Source organism: Corticium candelabrum, chromosome 11, assembly GCF_963422355.1.
Source record: "Corticium candelabrum chromosome 11, ooCorCand1.1, whole genome shotgun sequence".
Lineage (NCBI taxonomy): Eukaryota > Metazoa > Porifera > Homoscleromorpha > Homosclerophorida > Plakinidae > Corticium > Corticium candelabrum.
The window spans coordinates 1,618,268-1,636,068 of NC_085095.1; the positions used below are offsets into that span (position 1 = coordinate 1,618,268).

At 33.0% G+C, this 17,801-nt stretch overlaps 3 protein-coding genes across 3 annotated transcripts in view; 2 read left to right on the forward strand and 1 right to left on the reverse strand.

Annotated features, from left to right (window-relative positions):
• Nucleotides 1-7,258, reverse strand: part of LOC134186516 (nuclear pore complex protein Nup205-like) — a 26,184-nt gene extending 18,926 nt beyond the window's left edge. The window contains exons 1-3 of the mRNA XM_062654502.1: nucleotides 7,081-7,258; nucleotides 6,473-6,600; nucleotides 324-1,209 (exon numbers count right to left, since the gene is read on the reverse strand). Of these exons, the coding sequence (XP_062510486.1) occupies nucleotides 324-1,209; nucleotides 6,473-6,600; nucleotides 7,081-7,150 (1,084 nt within the window). The 5' untranslated portion in view covers nucleotides 7,151-7,258. The remainder of the gene's footprint in view (nucleotides 1-323; nucleotides 1,210-6,472; nucleotides 6,601-7,080) is intronic.
• An 18-nt stretch (nucleotides 7,259-7,276) lies between these two features.
• On the forward strand, nucleotides 7,277-9,513 carry LOC134186517 (transcription factor E2F7-like). Its single transcript, XM_062654504.1, has 6 exons — nucleotides 7,277-7,312; nucleotides 7,396-7,589; nucleotides 7,652-7,725; nucleotides 8,187-8,317; nucleotides 8,380-8,472; nucleotides 9,397-9,513. The coding sequence occupies exons 1-6, from the start codon at nucleotides 7,277-7,279 to the stop codon at nucleotides 9,511-9,513; spliced, it is 645 nt and encodes a 214-aa protein (XP_062510488.1).
• LOC134186327 (mucin-2-like) lies at nucleotides 9,510-17,761 on the forward strand. The gene is made up of 5 exons (XM_062654256.1): nucleotides 9,510-9,632; nucleotides 9,698-9,773; nucleotides 12,668-12,811; nucleotides 12,872-12,970; nucleotides 15,822-17,761. The coding sequence occupies exons 1-5, from the start codon at nucleotides 9,612-9,614 to the stop codon at nucleotides 17,564-17,566; spliced, it is 2,085 nt and encodes a 694-aa protein (XP_062510240.1). The 5' UTR covers nucleotides 9,510-9,611; the 3' UTR covers nucleotides 17,567-17,761.
• Nucleotides 17,762-17,801: the final 40 nt, after the last annotated feature.

Sequence of the window (17,801 nt, forward strand, 5' to 3'; positions counted from 1 at the left end):
ATGCAGCAGCAGACATACGCTCATTGACCCAAACTCTCGCTATGTACCCTCTAATCCCACAAAGAGAGAGAGAGAGTATGCAACAAACAGTAGCAATAAAACACTCGTTCACCACTGTTGGTCACTGTAAGAATGCGATAAAAGTTTTCCCAATAACAAAGCATAATAATGTAATGCCAACTAGCAAATATCAGATGTGACCAAACACACACACACACACACACACACACACACACACACACACACACACACACACACACACACACACACACACACACACACGCGCGTGCACACACACATACAATAATGCAATTAACACTAACTTGTCATATTTTGTCGTCTTCCCGCTACATTGATAACCAGAGACCAGGCCAACATCACAACGGCTGCCATCTCTTTACACCTGAATGATCCATTTCCCAACAACTGTTCATGAAACTCTTCAATCCAGGTATTATCACAGAACATTGGACGTGAGTCATAAAACGTTTCCATGTCGTTAGCATCCACATCACTCAGGGGCTCCACGTTCAACGAGTACAAAATTGTCATCAAGAGACTCAGATAAACAGGATCTACGGTCCCATCTTTGATCAACAATTCATTACGAGTCAATCCTTTCAAGACCTTAAGTATTGCAAACACGTCCGCTTTTGGCAGTGGATTTTGACATGTCCAACAAAACAGACAGTCAGCCAATGCATGCCTCTGTTCGGTGATTACAGTAATAAGTTGTTGTCTGTGCTTCGAACCACCAACTCCTCGACCTTCTTCAAGAGCATTCAGTTCTGTTTCAACACAGACAGACATGAGAAGAGAAAGAATTTTTTCTGTTAGTCCTGACTGAAGGAGATCATCTGTGAAGTCTGTGATGAGTCGATTCATTTCATCGGTAAGTCCCAGTGTCCAAGATGCTCCCTCTCTTGCTTGAATAAGAGAGCGAAGGGAGTAGACTAAGCACTTCCTTTCCTCGTGATACAACAAAACTGCAACTAGACCACGAGACAGGCCAGGATGTCGTGGCTGCCATTCCTCACCCTGGAGAAGAAGTTCAACAGCTGAGAGCTCGTTGAGTTTCACCAAATCGCTAAGCAGCAATGCCTCTTCGACAAACGCAGCTGGCAGTCTGCGACGATGAGCTTCTCCTGGAAGCTGCAGACCTTCACTGACTGACTTCTTGACTTGCTCCCAATGAGTGGAATTCTTTGGCTGACAAAACAACACATTAATGGAATCCAGTGTTACTGGTGTCACTTAAAATCATAAAATATTCTTATTAGTAACTGTAGCTGTTTTCACCCATGCTTCCATAGCTATGAACCTTCTGAATAAGCAATCAACTTGTCGCAATAAAATCTAATTTTTTAGATGCCATTTTGCTTTCAATCGCGCTACTTGAAAAATCTATATAAAATTGTATGGAGCAACTGTCATTAATTTTCAAATGACTACTAATTCCATAACATAGCACACTTAACTTGTCTGCATCATCAAATGGCAAGATGCAATGCAAAACATACAGACATAACAGACTTATAGCCAGGCATCCTAAGGCAGCCCGCTACACCTTCAGCCTGGGCGGCTACTCCTTCAGCTAAGGCTACTAAGTCTTCAGCCTCGGCTAAGCCTTGACAGTGGCCACTATGCCATCCATCTGTGCCATCCATCTGTGCCATCCATCTATGCCACTATGTTTCTATAGGGATGAAGTGCCTACATGTAAACGTGGATCACTTCGTCAAGTATGACCAATGTCAAGAACCATAAAAGTTTAGCATTATAGCATGCACGGCACAAGCTGTTGTGTGCATTTTGATGAACAAGTCGACACCTTCTTACCTCACAGAATGCAGTGAGATAACAAGAGCAACAAAACATCAAAGACTTGCCTTCAGACGAAGCAGATGGAGGAGGAGCAGCTGGCTACGGATGACTACATAATTGCTGGTCTTGGTAGTTCTACTTTCCTCTTAATCAGAGTTACAGGAGCAAAATATAACATTACAAGTTTTGCCAACCACAACCGAGATGCAAGGAAGGGAAAGTAATTAGGAAAACACATCCCAAACTGCAGAAAGGCCACACAACCAAACTTGGCCTCCCTGTTACGCTTTGCCATAAACCTGGCTAGAACACTGCATAATAACTATTTTGCTATCACGTATGGAACCAGAAATATCAATTGTCCAGTTTCCAATTGTTAAAGCGGTCCACTGGGTGCCACATTTTGGTAGTAGAGTAACCATATATGAAATACTCAACGTGGTTATGATTTCATTGCTTTAGAAACAACTCTGTAATGCTAGAATTTGCATTGTCTGCGGTTTTTGGAACCAAATTGCCCACCAGTCAATTGAAGTGCAAGGCTCGAGAGCTTCACAGGTAGTTTCGTTGTTGCAGGGTGGGCCATTTGAATGTCAGCATAACGGTAAGCAAGATATGATACTTTAGTGCTTGACAAAATGGTTTAGACAGCCACAAACGCAACAAGTGGCCAGTATCACAGAACTCGAAAAACACACAAAACAAATTCAGACAAATTGCCGGGCACGAGACCAAGGACGTGTACGTGTTCAGATCAAAATATGGTTACCCCAAAGTACACGGAACTGGAAACAAATCAATTGAACAGCAATACACTATTAATAAAGAAATAATAAATATATAATAAATATATAATAAATATATAAATATATAAATATATAATAAATATATAATAAATATATAATAAATATATAATAAATATATAATAAATATATAATAAATATATAATAAATATATAATAAATATACAATAAATATATAATAAATATACAATAAATATATAATAAATATATAATAAATATATAATAAATATATAATAAATATACAATAAATATATAATAAATATATAATAAATATATAATAAATATATAATAAATATATAATACATATATAATAAATATATAATAAATATATAATAGATATATAATAAATATATAATAAATATATAATAAATATATAAATATATAATAAATATATAATAAATATATAATAGATATATAATAAATATATAATAAATATATAATAAATATATAAATATATAATAAATATATAAATATATAATAAATATATAATAAATATATAATACATATATAATAAATATATAATAAATATACAATAAATATACAATAAATATATAATAAATATATAATAAATATATAATAAATATATAATAAATATATAATAAATATATAATAAATATATAATAAATATATAATAAATATATAATAAATATATAATAAATATACAATAAATATACAATAAATATATAATAAATATATAATAAATATATAATAAATATATAATAGATATATAATAAATATATAATAAATATATAATAAATATATAAATATATAATAAATATATAATAAATATATAATAGATATATAATAAATATATAATAAATATATAATAAATATATAAATATATAATAAATATATAAATATATAATAAATATATAATAAATATATAATACATATATAATAAATATATAATAAATATACAATAAATATACAATAAATATATAATAAATATATAATAAATATATAATAAATATATAATAAATATATAATAAATATATAATAAATATATAATAAATATATAATAAATATATAATAAATATACAATAAATATACAATAAATATATAATAAATATATAATAAATATATAATAAATATATAATAAATATATAATAAATATACAATAAATATATAATAAATATATAATAAATATATAATAAATATATAATAGATATATAATAAATATATAATAAATATATAATAGATATATAATAAATATATAATAAATATATAATAAATATATAAATATATAATAAATATATAATAAATATATAATAGATATATAATAAATATATAATAAATATATAATAAATATATAAATATATAATAAATATATAAATATATAATAAATATATAATAAATATATAATACATATATAATAAATATATAATAAATATACAATAAATATACAATAAATATATAATAAATATATAATAAATATATAATAAATATATAATAAATATATAATAAATATATAATAAATATATAATAAATATATAATAAATATACAATAAATATACAATAAATATACAATAAATATATAATAAATATATAATACATATATAATAAATATATAATAAATATATAATAAATATATAATAAATATATAATAAATATATAATACATATATAATAAATATATAATAAATATAATAAATATATAATAAATATATAATAAATATATAATAAATATATAATAAATATATAATAAATATATAATAAATATATAATAAATATATAATAAATATATAATAAATATATAATAAATATATAATAAATATACAATAAATATACAATAAATATATAATAAATATATAATACATATATAATAAATATATAATAAATATATAATAAATATATAATAAATATATAATAAATATATAATACATATATAATAAATATATAATAAATATATAATACATATATAATAAATATATAATAAATATATAATAAATATATAATAAATATATAATACATATATAATAAATATATAATAAATATATAATACATATATAATAAATATATAATAAATATATAATAAATATATAATACATATATAATAAATATATAATAGATATATAATAAATATATAATAAATATATAATAAATATATAATACATATATAATAAATATATAATAAATATATAATAAATATACAATAAATATATAATAAATATATAATAAATATATAATAAATATATAATAAATATATAATAAATATATAAATATATAATAAATATATAATACATATATAATAAATATATAATAAATATATAATAGATATATAATAAATATATAATAAATATATAATAAATATATAAATATATAATAAATATATAAATATATAATAAATATATAATAAATATATAATACATATATAATAAATATATAATAAATATACAATAAATATACAATAAATATATAATAAATATATAATAAATATATAATAAATATATAATAAATATATAATAAATATATAATAAATATATAATAAATATATAATAAATATATAATAAATATATAATAAATATACAATAAATATACAATAAATATATAATAAATATATAATAAATATATAATAAATATATAATAAATATATAATAAATATACAATAAATATATAATAAATATATAATAAATATATAATAAATATATAATAGATATATAATAAATATATAATAAATATATAATAAATATATAAATATATAATAAATATATAATAAATATATAATAGATATATAATAAATATATAATAAATATATAATAAATATATAAATATATAATAAATATATAAATATATAATAAATATATAATAAATATATAATACATATATAATAAATATATAATAAATATACAATAAATATACAATAAATATATAATAAATATATAATAAATATATAATAAATATATAATAAATATATAATAAATATATAATAAATATATAATAAATATACAATAAATATACAATAAATATACAATAAATATATAATAAATATATAATACATATATAATAAATATATAATAAATATATAATAAATATATAATAAATATATAATAAATATATAATACATATATAATAAATATATAATAAATATAATAAATATATAATAAATATATAATAAATATATAATAAATATATAATAAATATATAATAAATATATAATAAATATATAATAAATATATAATAAATATATAATAAATATATAATAAATATATAATAAATATACAATAAATATACAATAAATATATAATAAATATATAATACATATATAATAAATATATAATAAATATATAATAAATATATAATAAATATATAATAAATATATAATAAATATATAATACATATATAATAAATATATAATAAATATATAATACATATATAATAAATATATAATAAATATATAATAAATATATAATAAATATATAATACATATATAATAAATATATAATAAATATATAATACATATATAATAAATATATAATAAATATATAATAAATATATAATAAATATATAATACATATATAATAAATATATAATAGATATATAATAAATATATAATAAATATATAATAAATATATAATACATATATAATAAATATATAATAAATATATAATAAATATACAATAAATATATAATAAATATATAATAAATATATAATAAATATATAATAAATATATAATAGATATATAATAATATATAAACATCAACGCACTATTAATTAACTAATAATTAATAAACAACAACAAAAATTTCGATTGCCCCGCTGCGGTCGTTAAATATCACAGCAGAATATTTTTATACAAAATTAAAATTGATATAAATTATAAAATTTGTGGTGAAATTGCAAACCTACCGGATTTACCAACAAAGCTGTGAAGTCTGGTCGGTGTCTTCTCAGAGCTATTTCTAAGTCGTAGAAGAGGTCTTCCTGCTTGTTACCAACGACGGAGCCGATAAGGTAAAAGAGCTCTTCGAAAGGACCTTCAGAGAAAGAAAAAATAGAAAACTTTGTCAGACAGGTCATTCCTCGTAAGAGGCTCTACATTCCAAAAATCTTGGATGTATTGCGAAAAAGTGTATAAAACCTACCTGATGTAAGCGTGGGCATTTTGATATTGATATGAAGCAAAACACGAGTTCTCAACGCTCGCGCATTCTAACACAGAATTGATTTCAACGTGTTGCACGTGACTTTATTAATTAAGTGCAGCACGTGGATTGGCTACTTGGAAATCCGGGTGCTAGCGCGCGAAATTCATTCAACCCTACTTCCCCGCGTGATTTCATTGCTTCACGCACTGACCGCTCTGAGGCGATCCGGTCCCTCGTAACCACACAGATCACCATCTTTCAGCTCTGACGATAAAAACCCAACTAGTCAGTTGTCACTGGATGGAGCTGGCCAGATCGACCGACGAAAAGTCACCAATTCACTTGACAAGATCCAAGAAAAGAACTTACGTTGGTAGAGATGAGTGTGATCGTGTCGATCTAGACTTTCGAGTGGACGACCGTCGACGTCGTACACCATTTGGCGACGCTTCTCATTCAAACTTGAACGTGGTGACGTCTAGCAGCCCAGCAAAGCGCCAAAAAATACCCGTGAAGTGGATAGCGCAAAGAGACGACGACGAAGAAAATTTTAGTATAGGTCTACATGCTGCTGGACTGCTCGCAGACGCGCAGGAGCAAGGTCAGTCTAGTCACGTGACTCCGACAAAATCGCGCAAACCGCCTGAAGAAGAGGATCCGCTTACGCCGACGACTAATCTGAAGGTGCTGCTGTCGGCGATCAGTCCGGCACTTCGTGATCGTGAAGCAAAGAGAAGAAAAGAGCTTGTGTTTGATGATCAAGTGGAGAAGGAAAGAGGATTTGATGATGAGAACAAGAAGGCAGTGGAGATGACGGAAAGAATTAAACGACCAGAGTATAGTCGTAAGGATAAATCTCTGGCCAGATTGTGTTCAAGGTGGATAATGTTACAGCAAATTGGGCGGGTAATTGGTTAATACGGGGTTTCCCCCTTTATAGGTTCTTGGATATCTTCGACAAGGAGGAGAACGTCGGGAAGAAGATTCTTCTGGATTCGGCAGCTAAACAATTAGGTATGTAGTAATGAGATTATGATGAAGGCAGAGAGACATGTAAACAATGTTTACACACAGTTGACACACACACACACACACACACACACACACACACACAACACACACACACACACACACACACACACACAACACACACACACACACACACATAACACATACACAACACAATACACACATACCACACACACACACACACACACACACACATACTGAACTTTCTGTCATTCTCTCTTGTGCATAAATACCACCGCCTTAGCTTGCAAGACCAAAGGGGAAAATAGCAGTCACACCCTGGTTACTAGAACACATGGAATGTAAGGACCAAGTCAGCTCCTAGCAATGTTAATGAACACGTTACGAGGAGGTGGCTGACAAATGTACCCCACACACCACACACACACACACACACACACACACACACACACACACATGGTGACATTACACATGTTGTATTGTAGGTGTGGAGAGAAGGCGTGTTTACGATATCATCAATGTACTTGAGAGTCTAGAAATAGCCAAGCGAGAGGCAAAGAATCAATATCTATGGAAAGGACGTTCCCAGTTACCAGCAACAGTGACTAAGCTAAAAGTATTGAAATTAATTTAATTAATCATTTTAGTCAGTAATTATTCTTATCACTTCATATACAGGCTCATGCTCTTCAAAAGGGACTTATGCCTAAAATAGATTTGCAACGAAGTGAGGAGGTGTCAGTTGAGAAAATACGAGCAAACATTCACAGAGTAAGACATCAAGAGGTTCCATGTCTTCATGGCAGTTTCCAATATTACTATACATTAATATTAATAAGTATCTAAAATAAACGTTACAAATTAATATTAGAACTAAATACTAAAAGTTAATATTAATAAGTATATCAAGTAAACGTTAAATATTAATATTAAAACTAATCATTAAAAATTAATATTAAAATAAATATTAAAATAAATATTAAATAATTATTAAAATAAACATTAAAAACAAACTAAAATAAATAGTAAAAATTAAAATTTTAAACAAATTGTATTTAATTTTAATTTTTATAGTTGTTTTAAATTTTATTTTTAGTATTTACTTTAATTTTTGTAATAAATGCTATTAAAATACAAAACTACTGTCTGTTCCCCATAAGTGTGAACTTTGAAAATCATCAATATCTCTGCTGTTTTTTGGACTTTCATGATGATCTCAGTATCATTAGAAACCGCTAGGTCTGGCATTTCTGTTTATCAAATTATCTAAGCCCTTCCTACAAACGAAACGGAAAAATAATACTTTTGCATATCAAAGACAAACGGGTGGAGCAATGGTTATTATCCAATTATCTTGTAAGACCAACGGATCAGCAACTGGAACCATTTAAGATAATTAGTGTAGCATGGTGCAACTGGAGCAGCTGTTAGTGCTCCAATGAGCACACCTGGTGTGACCTCTACTTCATTACTCACTTACGAGTTCACACTTACAAGGAATAGACAGTAGATGCGTGCATGTGTGTGTGTGTGTGTGTGTGTGTGTGTGTGTGTGTGTGTGTGTGTGTGTGTGTGTGTGTGTGTGTGTGTAACTAACTTTATAAAATAAATTTTAAATATTTAAAACTAAATAAATATTATTTCATTGTTAAGTTTCTGTCTAATAGAATTAAATTATATTGCCTGTTTATACAGTTGCCGGACAGAAGATCGGGTAATGTAGCCACAGGGTCTGATTCAGAGGCTGAGGAATCGGGCAAGGAGTCTAATATAAAGGAGACTCGTAAACGTCGTGATACAGCCATTAATTAATTTATTAGACATTAAATTAACTAAAAAAATTTTCTTTAGTTTTGAATTTGTTTGAGCGTCGTGATCGATCACTTGGCTGTCTTACTCAACGGTTTCTCATGTTGTTCTTTGTGTCTGATGTGAGTCATTTTGTGTGGTGCACTGTACTTATTCGTGTGACTATATTTTTCGTTCTGTTACCAAGACAAGAATCGTAGGACTTGACGTGGCTGCACTCATTCTGATCGGAAATATGAGTCCAGAGTCTGCTACATGGAAAAGTAAGCATCAATATTATTATTAGTGTTAATTTATTATATTATTTTTACGGACGTAACGACTTGATTGATGTAGCTACTAACTACAGTACCAGCAACAATATTGTATTGTACAACTACTAACTACAGTACAATACCAGCAACACACTGCTACGTGTACAACAACTACACTGTACTACACTCATGCACATCATTACATTTCCAAACAGGAATATCTTGATGGATTTATTTCATTTTCAAGCAGTCCTGTTAGTCCTGCTATTGCTGCTTGTTGTGTTAGTGAGTTTTGGGACGTTGCTTACATAGTGACTAGTCCAATGAGTTAAATGGACTTTATTCTTGTGCGCTTGGTAGCATGACCATAAATCAATAAAACCAAGTATTGATGGATATTTGAACTACAAACGTTAGTAAGCAACTAAATAAGTAAATAAATTCTTTGCAATTTATGAAATTAAATACATTAAGCCGCACCGAAAAATTGTCTGATGGGGTAACCCGCCCGCCCGTGTTTGGAGCTCAAGTGCCTCTGAGTTTTTTATTTAAATGTTTTCTGTTGGCTTGAGCATACCCGTTCGAAGGGGGCAAGTGTTTTGAGAGATGGCGAGATTCTTTGTGTGTCTGGCGACTGTAGTCTTGCAGGAAGTTGGATTCAGTGATCAAGTGGATGATGTACTCAGCGTGCCGTGTTTGGACGTCCGCTGTTTTTGCACATGCACATGCTGAGAAATAAGATGTCTACTGTTGCTCTGTTCATATCCGTGTCCGAGGGGCACGCGATTTCAGAGATGGCAAAGATTCTTTCTGTGCGTCTGGCAACTAGTCTTTGTGAGGTGTTGCAGGAAGTTGGATTTGATGATCGAGTGGACGATGTACTCATGTACTCATGCAGCGTGCAAACTGCGATGACAGACACTTTCTCCAAAGATGATGATTGATAATAATTAAAAAAATAAAAATAAAAACGCCGCCCCGCCTGCCTGCCCGTCTTTTTCCTCTGCATGTTACCCCAATCAGACAATTTTTTCATTGCAGCCTTACGAACATTTATTTGTTTATTTACAGTACGTGTCAAATAGATAGCACATGAACTCACTGTCTTTTCAAAATGAGTTAGTGAATGAGCTCGAGATACGCTTCGCTCTACACAGAGTCTACCAATTTGAGCTGACAATGTGGCTTTGATCTTGTCCCTCAAACACAGAATTGCCAATCTTATTGGAGCAAAACTAAAGCTTGGTTCACAATATTGATGCCAAAGTCAATGTTGACGTCAACAATAGAAATGAATTTTATTGCAGCATCAGCGTCAACATCAAATGATGCCACCGACGTCGAGGCGGTGTCTTTCAAGTTAGCTGAGCGTCAGCGTCATATTGTGAACCAGGCATTAGTATGCATCTAATCATAGACACTGTGTGTGATAAGACGTATTTTGATTGTTTGAAATAATGTTAGCTATACACACACACACACACACACACACACACACACACACACACACACACACACACACACACACACACACACACATATATATATATATATATATATATATATATATAATTCAATATTGTATTCTTTCAAAGCGCATCCTTACAGGACAATGCCAGTCTCTCTAGAATCAGTCTAGAATTAAGCAACCATAAAGCTACTGCCAGTTGTTCATGCAAACTAGTAATTGTTCAACTAAAAGTTTGTCCATTGTGAACTGATTCCTTGCGTTCTATCCTTTTCAATGTGCGTAAACTGTTTGGCGTCCACAGACCAAGAGACTCAACAACAAGTGGTTCAAATATGCTTCCTGTTGCTGGTACCATCGTTTGATGCCGTAAGACTTTCTCATCTTTCCCAGCTTCTGCTGCTGCACCTGCATAACATGCTGTTTGCACTAATATATATAACCAACATATATGATAAAGGCAGCTTGTCAAGCAGTGGTTGCGGCAAAAGCTGGAGAAAGAGAGAAAGTCAGCTCATATAAAGACATTGTTAGTTAGAATGGAGGTGTGTTTTATCCACTAGTTGTTGAAAGTCTGGGCTTGTGGTTGCCGTCTAGTCTCCAGATTTTAAAATCAATCTGCAGAAGAACAACATTCCACAGTCACCTCACAATGAGCCAGGCCCCGTCCTATTTCCACCAACGGCTTTCTATTAACCTCTGGTTGTATAATGCAAAGATAATTCTAGAGAGATTGTCTGTAGATTGCTCTGATGACGTTCTAGACTTTTTGTAGAGTGGGGGGTTTGGGTTGGTTTTGGGTTAGTTTTTAAAAATATAGAAACATATATATATATATATATATATATATATATATATATATATATATATATATATATATTACCCACTAACAGTGGGCAAACAAATCACACATACTCCCACATAACATTGTCAACATTACAGATGGCTAGTCTTTACGAAATCAGTTTAGCATTATACCACCAAAGACTAAAAGAAATTTGTTGCAGTAAATGCTGGATAGCTTTAGAGACCGTTGTCCCTGTAGTGTGTGTGTGTGTGTGTGTGTGTGTGTGTGTGTGTGTGTGTGTGTGTGTGTGTGTATGCTTGAAAAATGTAGTATCTTCTTTGCCCATTATAGGGTTGCTGCAATCCAAAATTTTGTGTATTTTCAGACCCTAGTCTCGCATGCTTAGTGTATATAGGATCGAAGAACCCGGAATGTGGGTAGCTGATAGCAACTGATGATGTCTGTCATGACATCCTGTGATCCAACACATTTACACCAAGTTAGCAAGTGCACTTTTGTTATTGATTGCGGTCTGTCAATGACTTTCATTAATCTCACCAATGTTGTGGAATGTATCGTGTCTTTGTCTTGGATACACATCTGTAGCACTAAATTACTGTTAAACACTCAAATTGTGATGATGTCTAGCTAAGGTGCGTCGTCTCTACGACATCGCCAACATCTTATCAAGTCTGGACTTGATCAAGAAGGTTCGGCTACCTCTTCGCTACGGCATGAAACCTGCATACCAATGGGTCGGAACACAATTGGACACGGCAGCTCAGCAGTACGGTGAGAGGCAAGATGTAGAACATCACAACTCTATAATTTAACATTGTATGTATACTATAGTTGCTGCTGAGCGACTTCCCACCACCAGTAAGACGCCTGCAAGGAAACGGTCGTACAGCAAGAAACACACTCTTCTAGACGGATTCGAAGCAATACCTCGTAAGTGGATATTCCAGTATATTGATACAGTATCAGGGTTATAGCTAGAACTGTTTACTGTTGAATGCTGCCCAACTGTCATGTTTTGTACGCTCAGTGTTGACAGACAAAACACGCAGTGCATGGGTGTATTCGTTTGGGACTATCATTTTCTGGAAAATAGAGTGGAAAGAGACAGGGTACGCTTACCAATCGAAGACAACCTTTCCCGAAATGAGACAGAGTGGTGATGAAGCAGTAACAGAGCTGTATGTGCATGCGTAGGATCCTTTCAAATACATAAAGCAGTAAATTTATTGACTAGAGAACACAAACAATGACAATACGCATTCTAGCTGCAATTGACTTCCATATCTTCTTTTTGAAAGGATTTCTAATTTTTTTGGCAAATTTGCCATCTATGAGAATCAGTGCCTTTGTGTCAGAATCACCCCAGGTATACGTGTTCTTTGTCATAGCTGTTTCTTCTACTTTTTCACCTGTTAGAATGTCTACTAACTCTTCAGGAGTTTTAATTTCTGCTGAACGTGAGACATCAGCTGCCATTCTTTGAAACTTCACCGCCAGCAATCCAGAATATGCGTACTTGCCTGGAAATGCTAGGGTAAGCAAGCGTGTTAATTTGAAGGTCAAAGCAAGGAGAGACGCAAGTTTTACGTGTCTATGTGCTTTTCTATCCTTACTGAAACAGAAAAGTTACCAATCAAAGAGCGTAGATACCTTTCCAGTCTATCTCTTTCCGGAAGATTTGGGAAACTGTTTATTTTATCCAGAAAAGGAAATGTACCCAATCGAACACGCTAGCGGGTCTTTCCACTATCTGTTGCTACGAAGTTCCCAAATGAATACGCTCGTGACTGACAATCATGAATGCTGTAGGTTTTACCTGATTCTTGTGAAATTAGAGCTATTTGGAAATTGAGGTCATCTAAATTGTAAACAAGAATGTTTTGTGTATATTTTTTCAGTACCTGTGCTTTAGACTCAGAAATCTCTACAAATGCCAAAGGCACATGCCCCAAACAATACTGTGGTTGATGACAGTTGGACTGCAACCCTAACTATAAGTAACGGGAGAAAAGCGAATGTTGTTCATAGTTAGCATGCTTGTACCACTTCTGCATCTCGTATACATCCATTTGTCAAGTTGAACTTCTTCTGTCGTTTCAACTGTTACTGCGCATGCACAGCATGTGCACTTATGAGCAGGTGAGCGTCTCTTAATTGAAATGAGCCTCGGACTGCGCAGTTATTAGAAGGTGGGAGATTATTGGGAGGATGCGTTTGTACTAGAAGAAAACAGTAGCCACTAGTTCGTTGAAGTGTGAGGCTTTTGAGCTTCACGGATGGCTTCTTTGTCACAGGGTGGCCCATTAGAGTGTCAGCATAGCAGAACTCATGGAACAGTACATTGTGGGAGCAAAACAGTATACCTGAGTGATTGCTTGACAAAATTTCGAAATTTCGTCAGCCACGAACTCAACAAGTGATCGGCATCAAAGAACTCGAAGAATGCTCCAAATAGGTTTGGAAAATTGCCGAGCATGTGAGCAAGGGTGTGTTGACACAGTACTATCTTGAATACTATCTGGCCTTTTGATAATCTGGACAAACTTTTGTCTGCCCATAAAGCACGTTCCTTTTACACATGTCCAGTATAATATCATTTCTGTTATTGAAACCATTAGCTATCAACCTGTTTCTAAGAGAAAGAGTGTTGCTGACAGTTGCACAATAGAAAGAAGTCCATAAACGACTTATTCTGTGAACTTGTTGATACAAAATTAATTCTTGTTGATCGTCACCATCCGTTCTAATTTTTGGGCCTGCCCCACGAATTTATTACTTTCTATTTCTGGGTTTGAAATTTAATAGTATGTACTGTATGCATACTGTTCACTGTGCGAACGTGTGTGGCAGGTCCTTACTACACAAGTAGTGACACTTGGATACAGAATTTGTTGACACCACAATACCACTGATGCAACTAAGAGTGCAGACCATTACTCGTTTATTGTTCACGTTTCATGTCCTCCATTCAGATCATGGTCCTTTGTTGCAGTGTAGCAAGTTTGATGGCGTAAACCAACCATAGCAGACATACTCACATCAATAAAAATTAAAATATAGAAATAGAAGTCCTCCGTCTATCCCAATTTATTTAAGAATTCTGATGATCAACAAGTAATTATTGATTTTGCATGGCCTAATTACCAATATTGCTAGGCATTTGTCAGGTAACTGACTGTCAATGTCTGATGGAGCCTGAGGTCGTCACCACATCATTTCAATTGGACATTTTGATTATTCGGACAATTTGGCTTCCGCCAAAAACATCTTGTAATTGAGGTTGTACTGTAACCAAATGTGGTTACTAACCAAAGTACCTGGAACTGTAAACCGGTCAAGGTCAGAGTTACAATGTGACCGTTGATCCCATTCTACCCACCCACTCGACTTTAGTGACTAAAATGATTCGTTTTACATGATCTTGTTGATCAATTTTCGTTACTCTGCTTTGTACTGTTAATAGCTGAACTATTGTTTAAGGTCAGAAGGCTAGTGAAATTGGATCTAGAGTAGTCTGACTGTTTGTAGCAACGTAGTTGCTGCATAGTTGCATCCACTGTATGTCTACGTTAGGAGAGATTGTGGACGAGACAACAAGATAACATCTATCGTCGAATTTCAGTCTCACTATTAAACTGGCCTACTTTGCATTGTTACTCAAATATAGTCTGACAGTGTGAGGAACTCTGTAGTGGCCAGAAATTGGATTTAGATAATTATTTATTGAGTTTCCATATGACCATGACGGTTGGTTGTTTTATTTGTTTGTTTTGTGTTGTAGTGCCAAAATCAGAGTCGGCTGATATGCTGGGTGGCAGTCAAAATTCCGCCCATTTGAGTGGCTCCAGTCAATCGGAATCGTGTCTATCGACGGAAGCAGGCGACAGCACTGAACTACAAATGGCGTCCGCTCTCATGCAGCTCAAATCTGGCCAACCGATTCTGTCAACTTCGACGAATTTTGCAACATCGGTGGCGGCAGCCTCGACTCAAGTCGGAACAACACAGATGAAATCCGGCGACTCGACCGCGGCCAATAGGCGGACTATACTCACAGTCATGCAGACATCTGTATTGCCGTCTGGTCAGTCTCTTCTTGTTCCCTTGTCGAACAATTGTTTACATCAAGCAGCCGGGGCACCCACTATCTTCCTACCGACTGCTGCAATCAACTACAACAACGAAACACAGCAGAAGCGAGAGCTGGAGAGACAGACGACGAAACCAATTTTGCTTTCCTTTCTTTCGTCATCAAATCAGTTACAGGGGAGGGCAACAGTTCCTACAGTTCCAGTGTTTCGAGCCGACATTCCGATGAAAACGAGCAAACCCACTATAGTTCCAGTTTTTCAAACTGAAATTCCGGTGAAAACGAGTAATTCTACCACTAAAACTAGCCTCCAGTGTGTGTCTGATGCCATACACACACGGACATCCACAGCCACCGTTCGTCAACCGTTTACTGTTCTTCCCACCGCAACATTCAGTCCTGCATCTGAGACTGTGTTACCCGACAACAAGCACTATCGTACATCTCAAACTGTTGCTAATCGATCGAGTTCAGGACCAAAACCGATCGCTCCTAAAGGGAGTTTACCATCCAATGTAGTCGACGTCACAGCCCAGTTGAATGCCATCAGAGAACTGCTGGCACAAGATAGTGAAGCGTACGAGACGCTGATAGAGAAGCAGCGTCAAACAACCGATCAAGAAAATGTACTTGCCACGACTGTAACTAAAGTGATGTCACCATCAATTGTGTCACCCGTGAGCAAGAGTGGCACCGGCACGACTTTCCCTGTCAAGGCACTGCACATTCTCCCTCTGCAGGGTGTTTCAACTGCGCGGTTGTCGAGCCCTCAACAGCACATTGAGCACTTACACAATGAGATCAAACAACAGAGTGGAGTGCCCTCGCCATTGGTAAAGCCGCTGCACTTCCATCATTACACTCCTCAGAAACAAAGCAAAGAGTCATCGCAGCAGCATCGATTCGTGCCACAAGTGCAATGTACTGACACACAGGAGTGTGCTGTTGCTGTTACCGCAACTGATTCGTTGACGTGCAGAGAACAACTGAGTCCAGCCACACCGAAGCCGGTGACTCCTCCTGTGGTCGGATCAAGGGTAGAGAATGGTTTGCACACTAAACGAAGGCAACGAACACTGTTTTATCCAACTGATTCCATGGCAACGACAGTAGAGAAAATACCAGTAGAAACGCTGCCTGTTACCAATCAAATCAGTGCCCCTGGGCTACCCACATTATTTCAACACCAAATTGTATCGCAGTCATTCTGTCCAATGTCTGCAATCTCGGCTTCTCATTCTGCCTCTTTGCCTCCTGTTGTATCACTCTCCACCACTCGTGACGCCACACGTTTGTCCGACTGCAAGCCAACATGCACGACAACTCAGATCGTTAATCAGGACGATCTCAGAGCAATTACTGATCAGAACCAGAATGCTTTCGGATTGTTGGGTATTTGTCCATTGTGGAATTTTACGCAGCAGAGACATCTCTGAGCTGAGCTTGGTTGCGAACAATTAATTTGGTCAATGCCTTTTCTAATGGAATGCCATACTTGTGTATCTATTGTCCTTGTGTACACTATGATATAATGTGATTGTATCTGGATGTGAACAAATGGTGTCGGTTGTGGAGCGAGCGTGAGCTAGAGGGTTTATTGTGATTCTGTCTGTTGTGACGTAGAACGAGTTTGATCGTTATTAGAAAACAACTTGTACGATGCATGTCATC

Bases quoted from the DNA above. Each gene is read 5' to 3' on its own strand.
- LOC134186517 (XM_062654504.1), top strand. From the start codon at position 7,277: ATGCTGCTGGACTGCTCGCAGACGCGCAGGAGCAAG. The intron at 7,313-7,395 runs GTCAGTCTAGTC...ACTAATCTGAAG, and splicing joins CGCAGACGCGCAGGAGCAAG to GTGCTGCTGTCGGCGATCAG. The intron at 7,726-8,186 runs GTATGTAGTAAT...GTTGTATTGTAG, and splicing joins TTCGGCAGCTAAACAATTAG to GTGTGGAGAGAAGGCGTGTT.
- LOC134186327 (XM_062654256.1), top strand. From the start codon at position 9,612: ATGTTGTTCTTTGTGTCTGAT. The intron at 9,774-12,667 runs GTAAGCATCAAT...GATGATGTCTAG, and splicing joins AGAGTCTGCTACATGGAAAA to CTAAGGTGCGTCGTCTCTAC. The intron at 12,971-15,821 runs GTAAGTGGATAT...TTTGTGTTGTAG, and splicing joins CGGATTCGAAGCAATACCTC to TGCCAAAATCAGAGTCGGCT.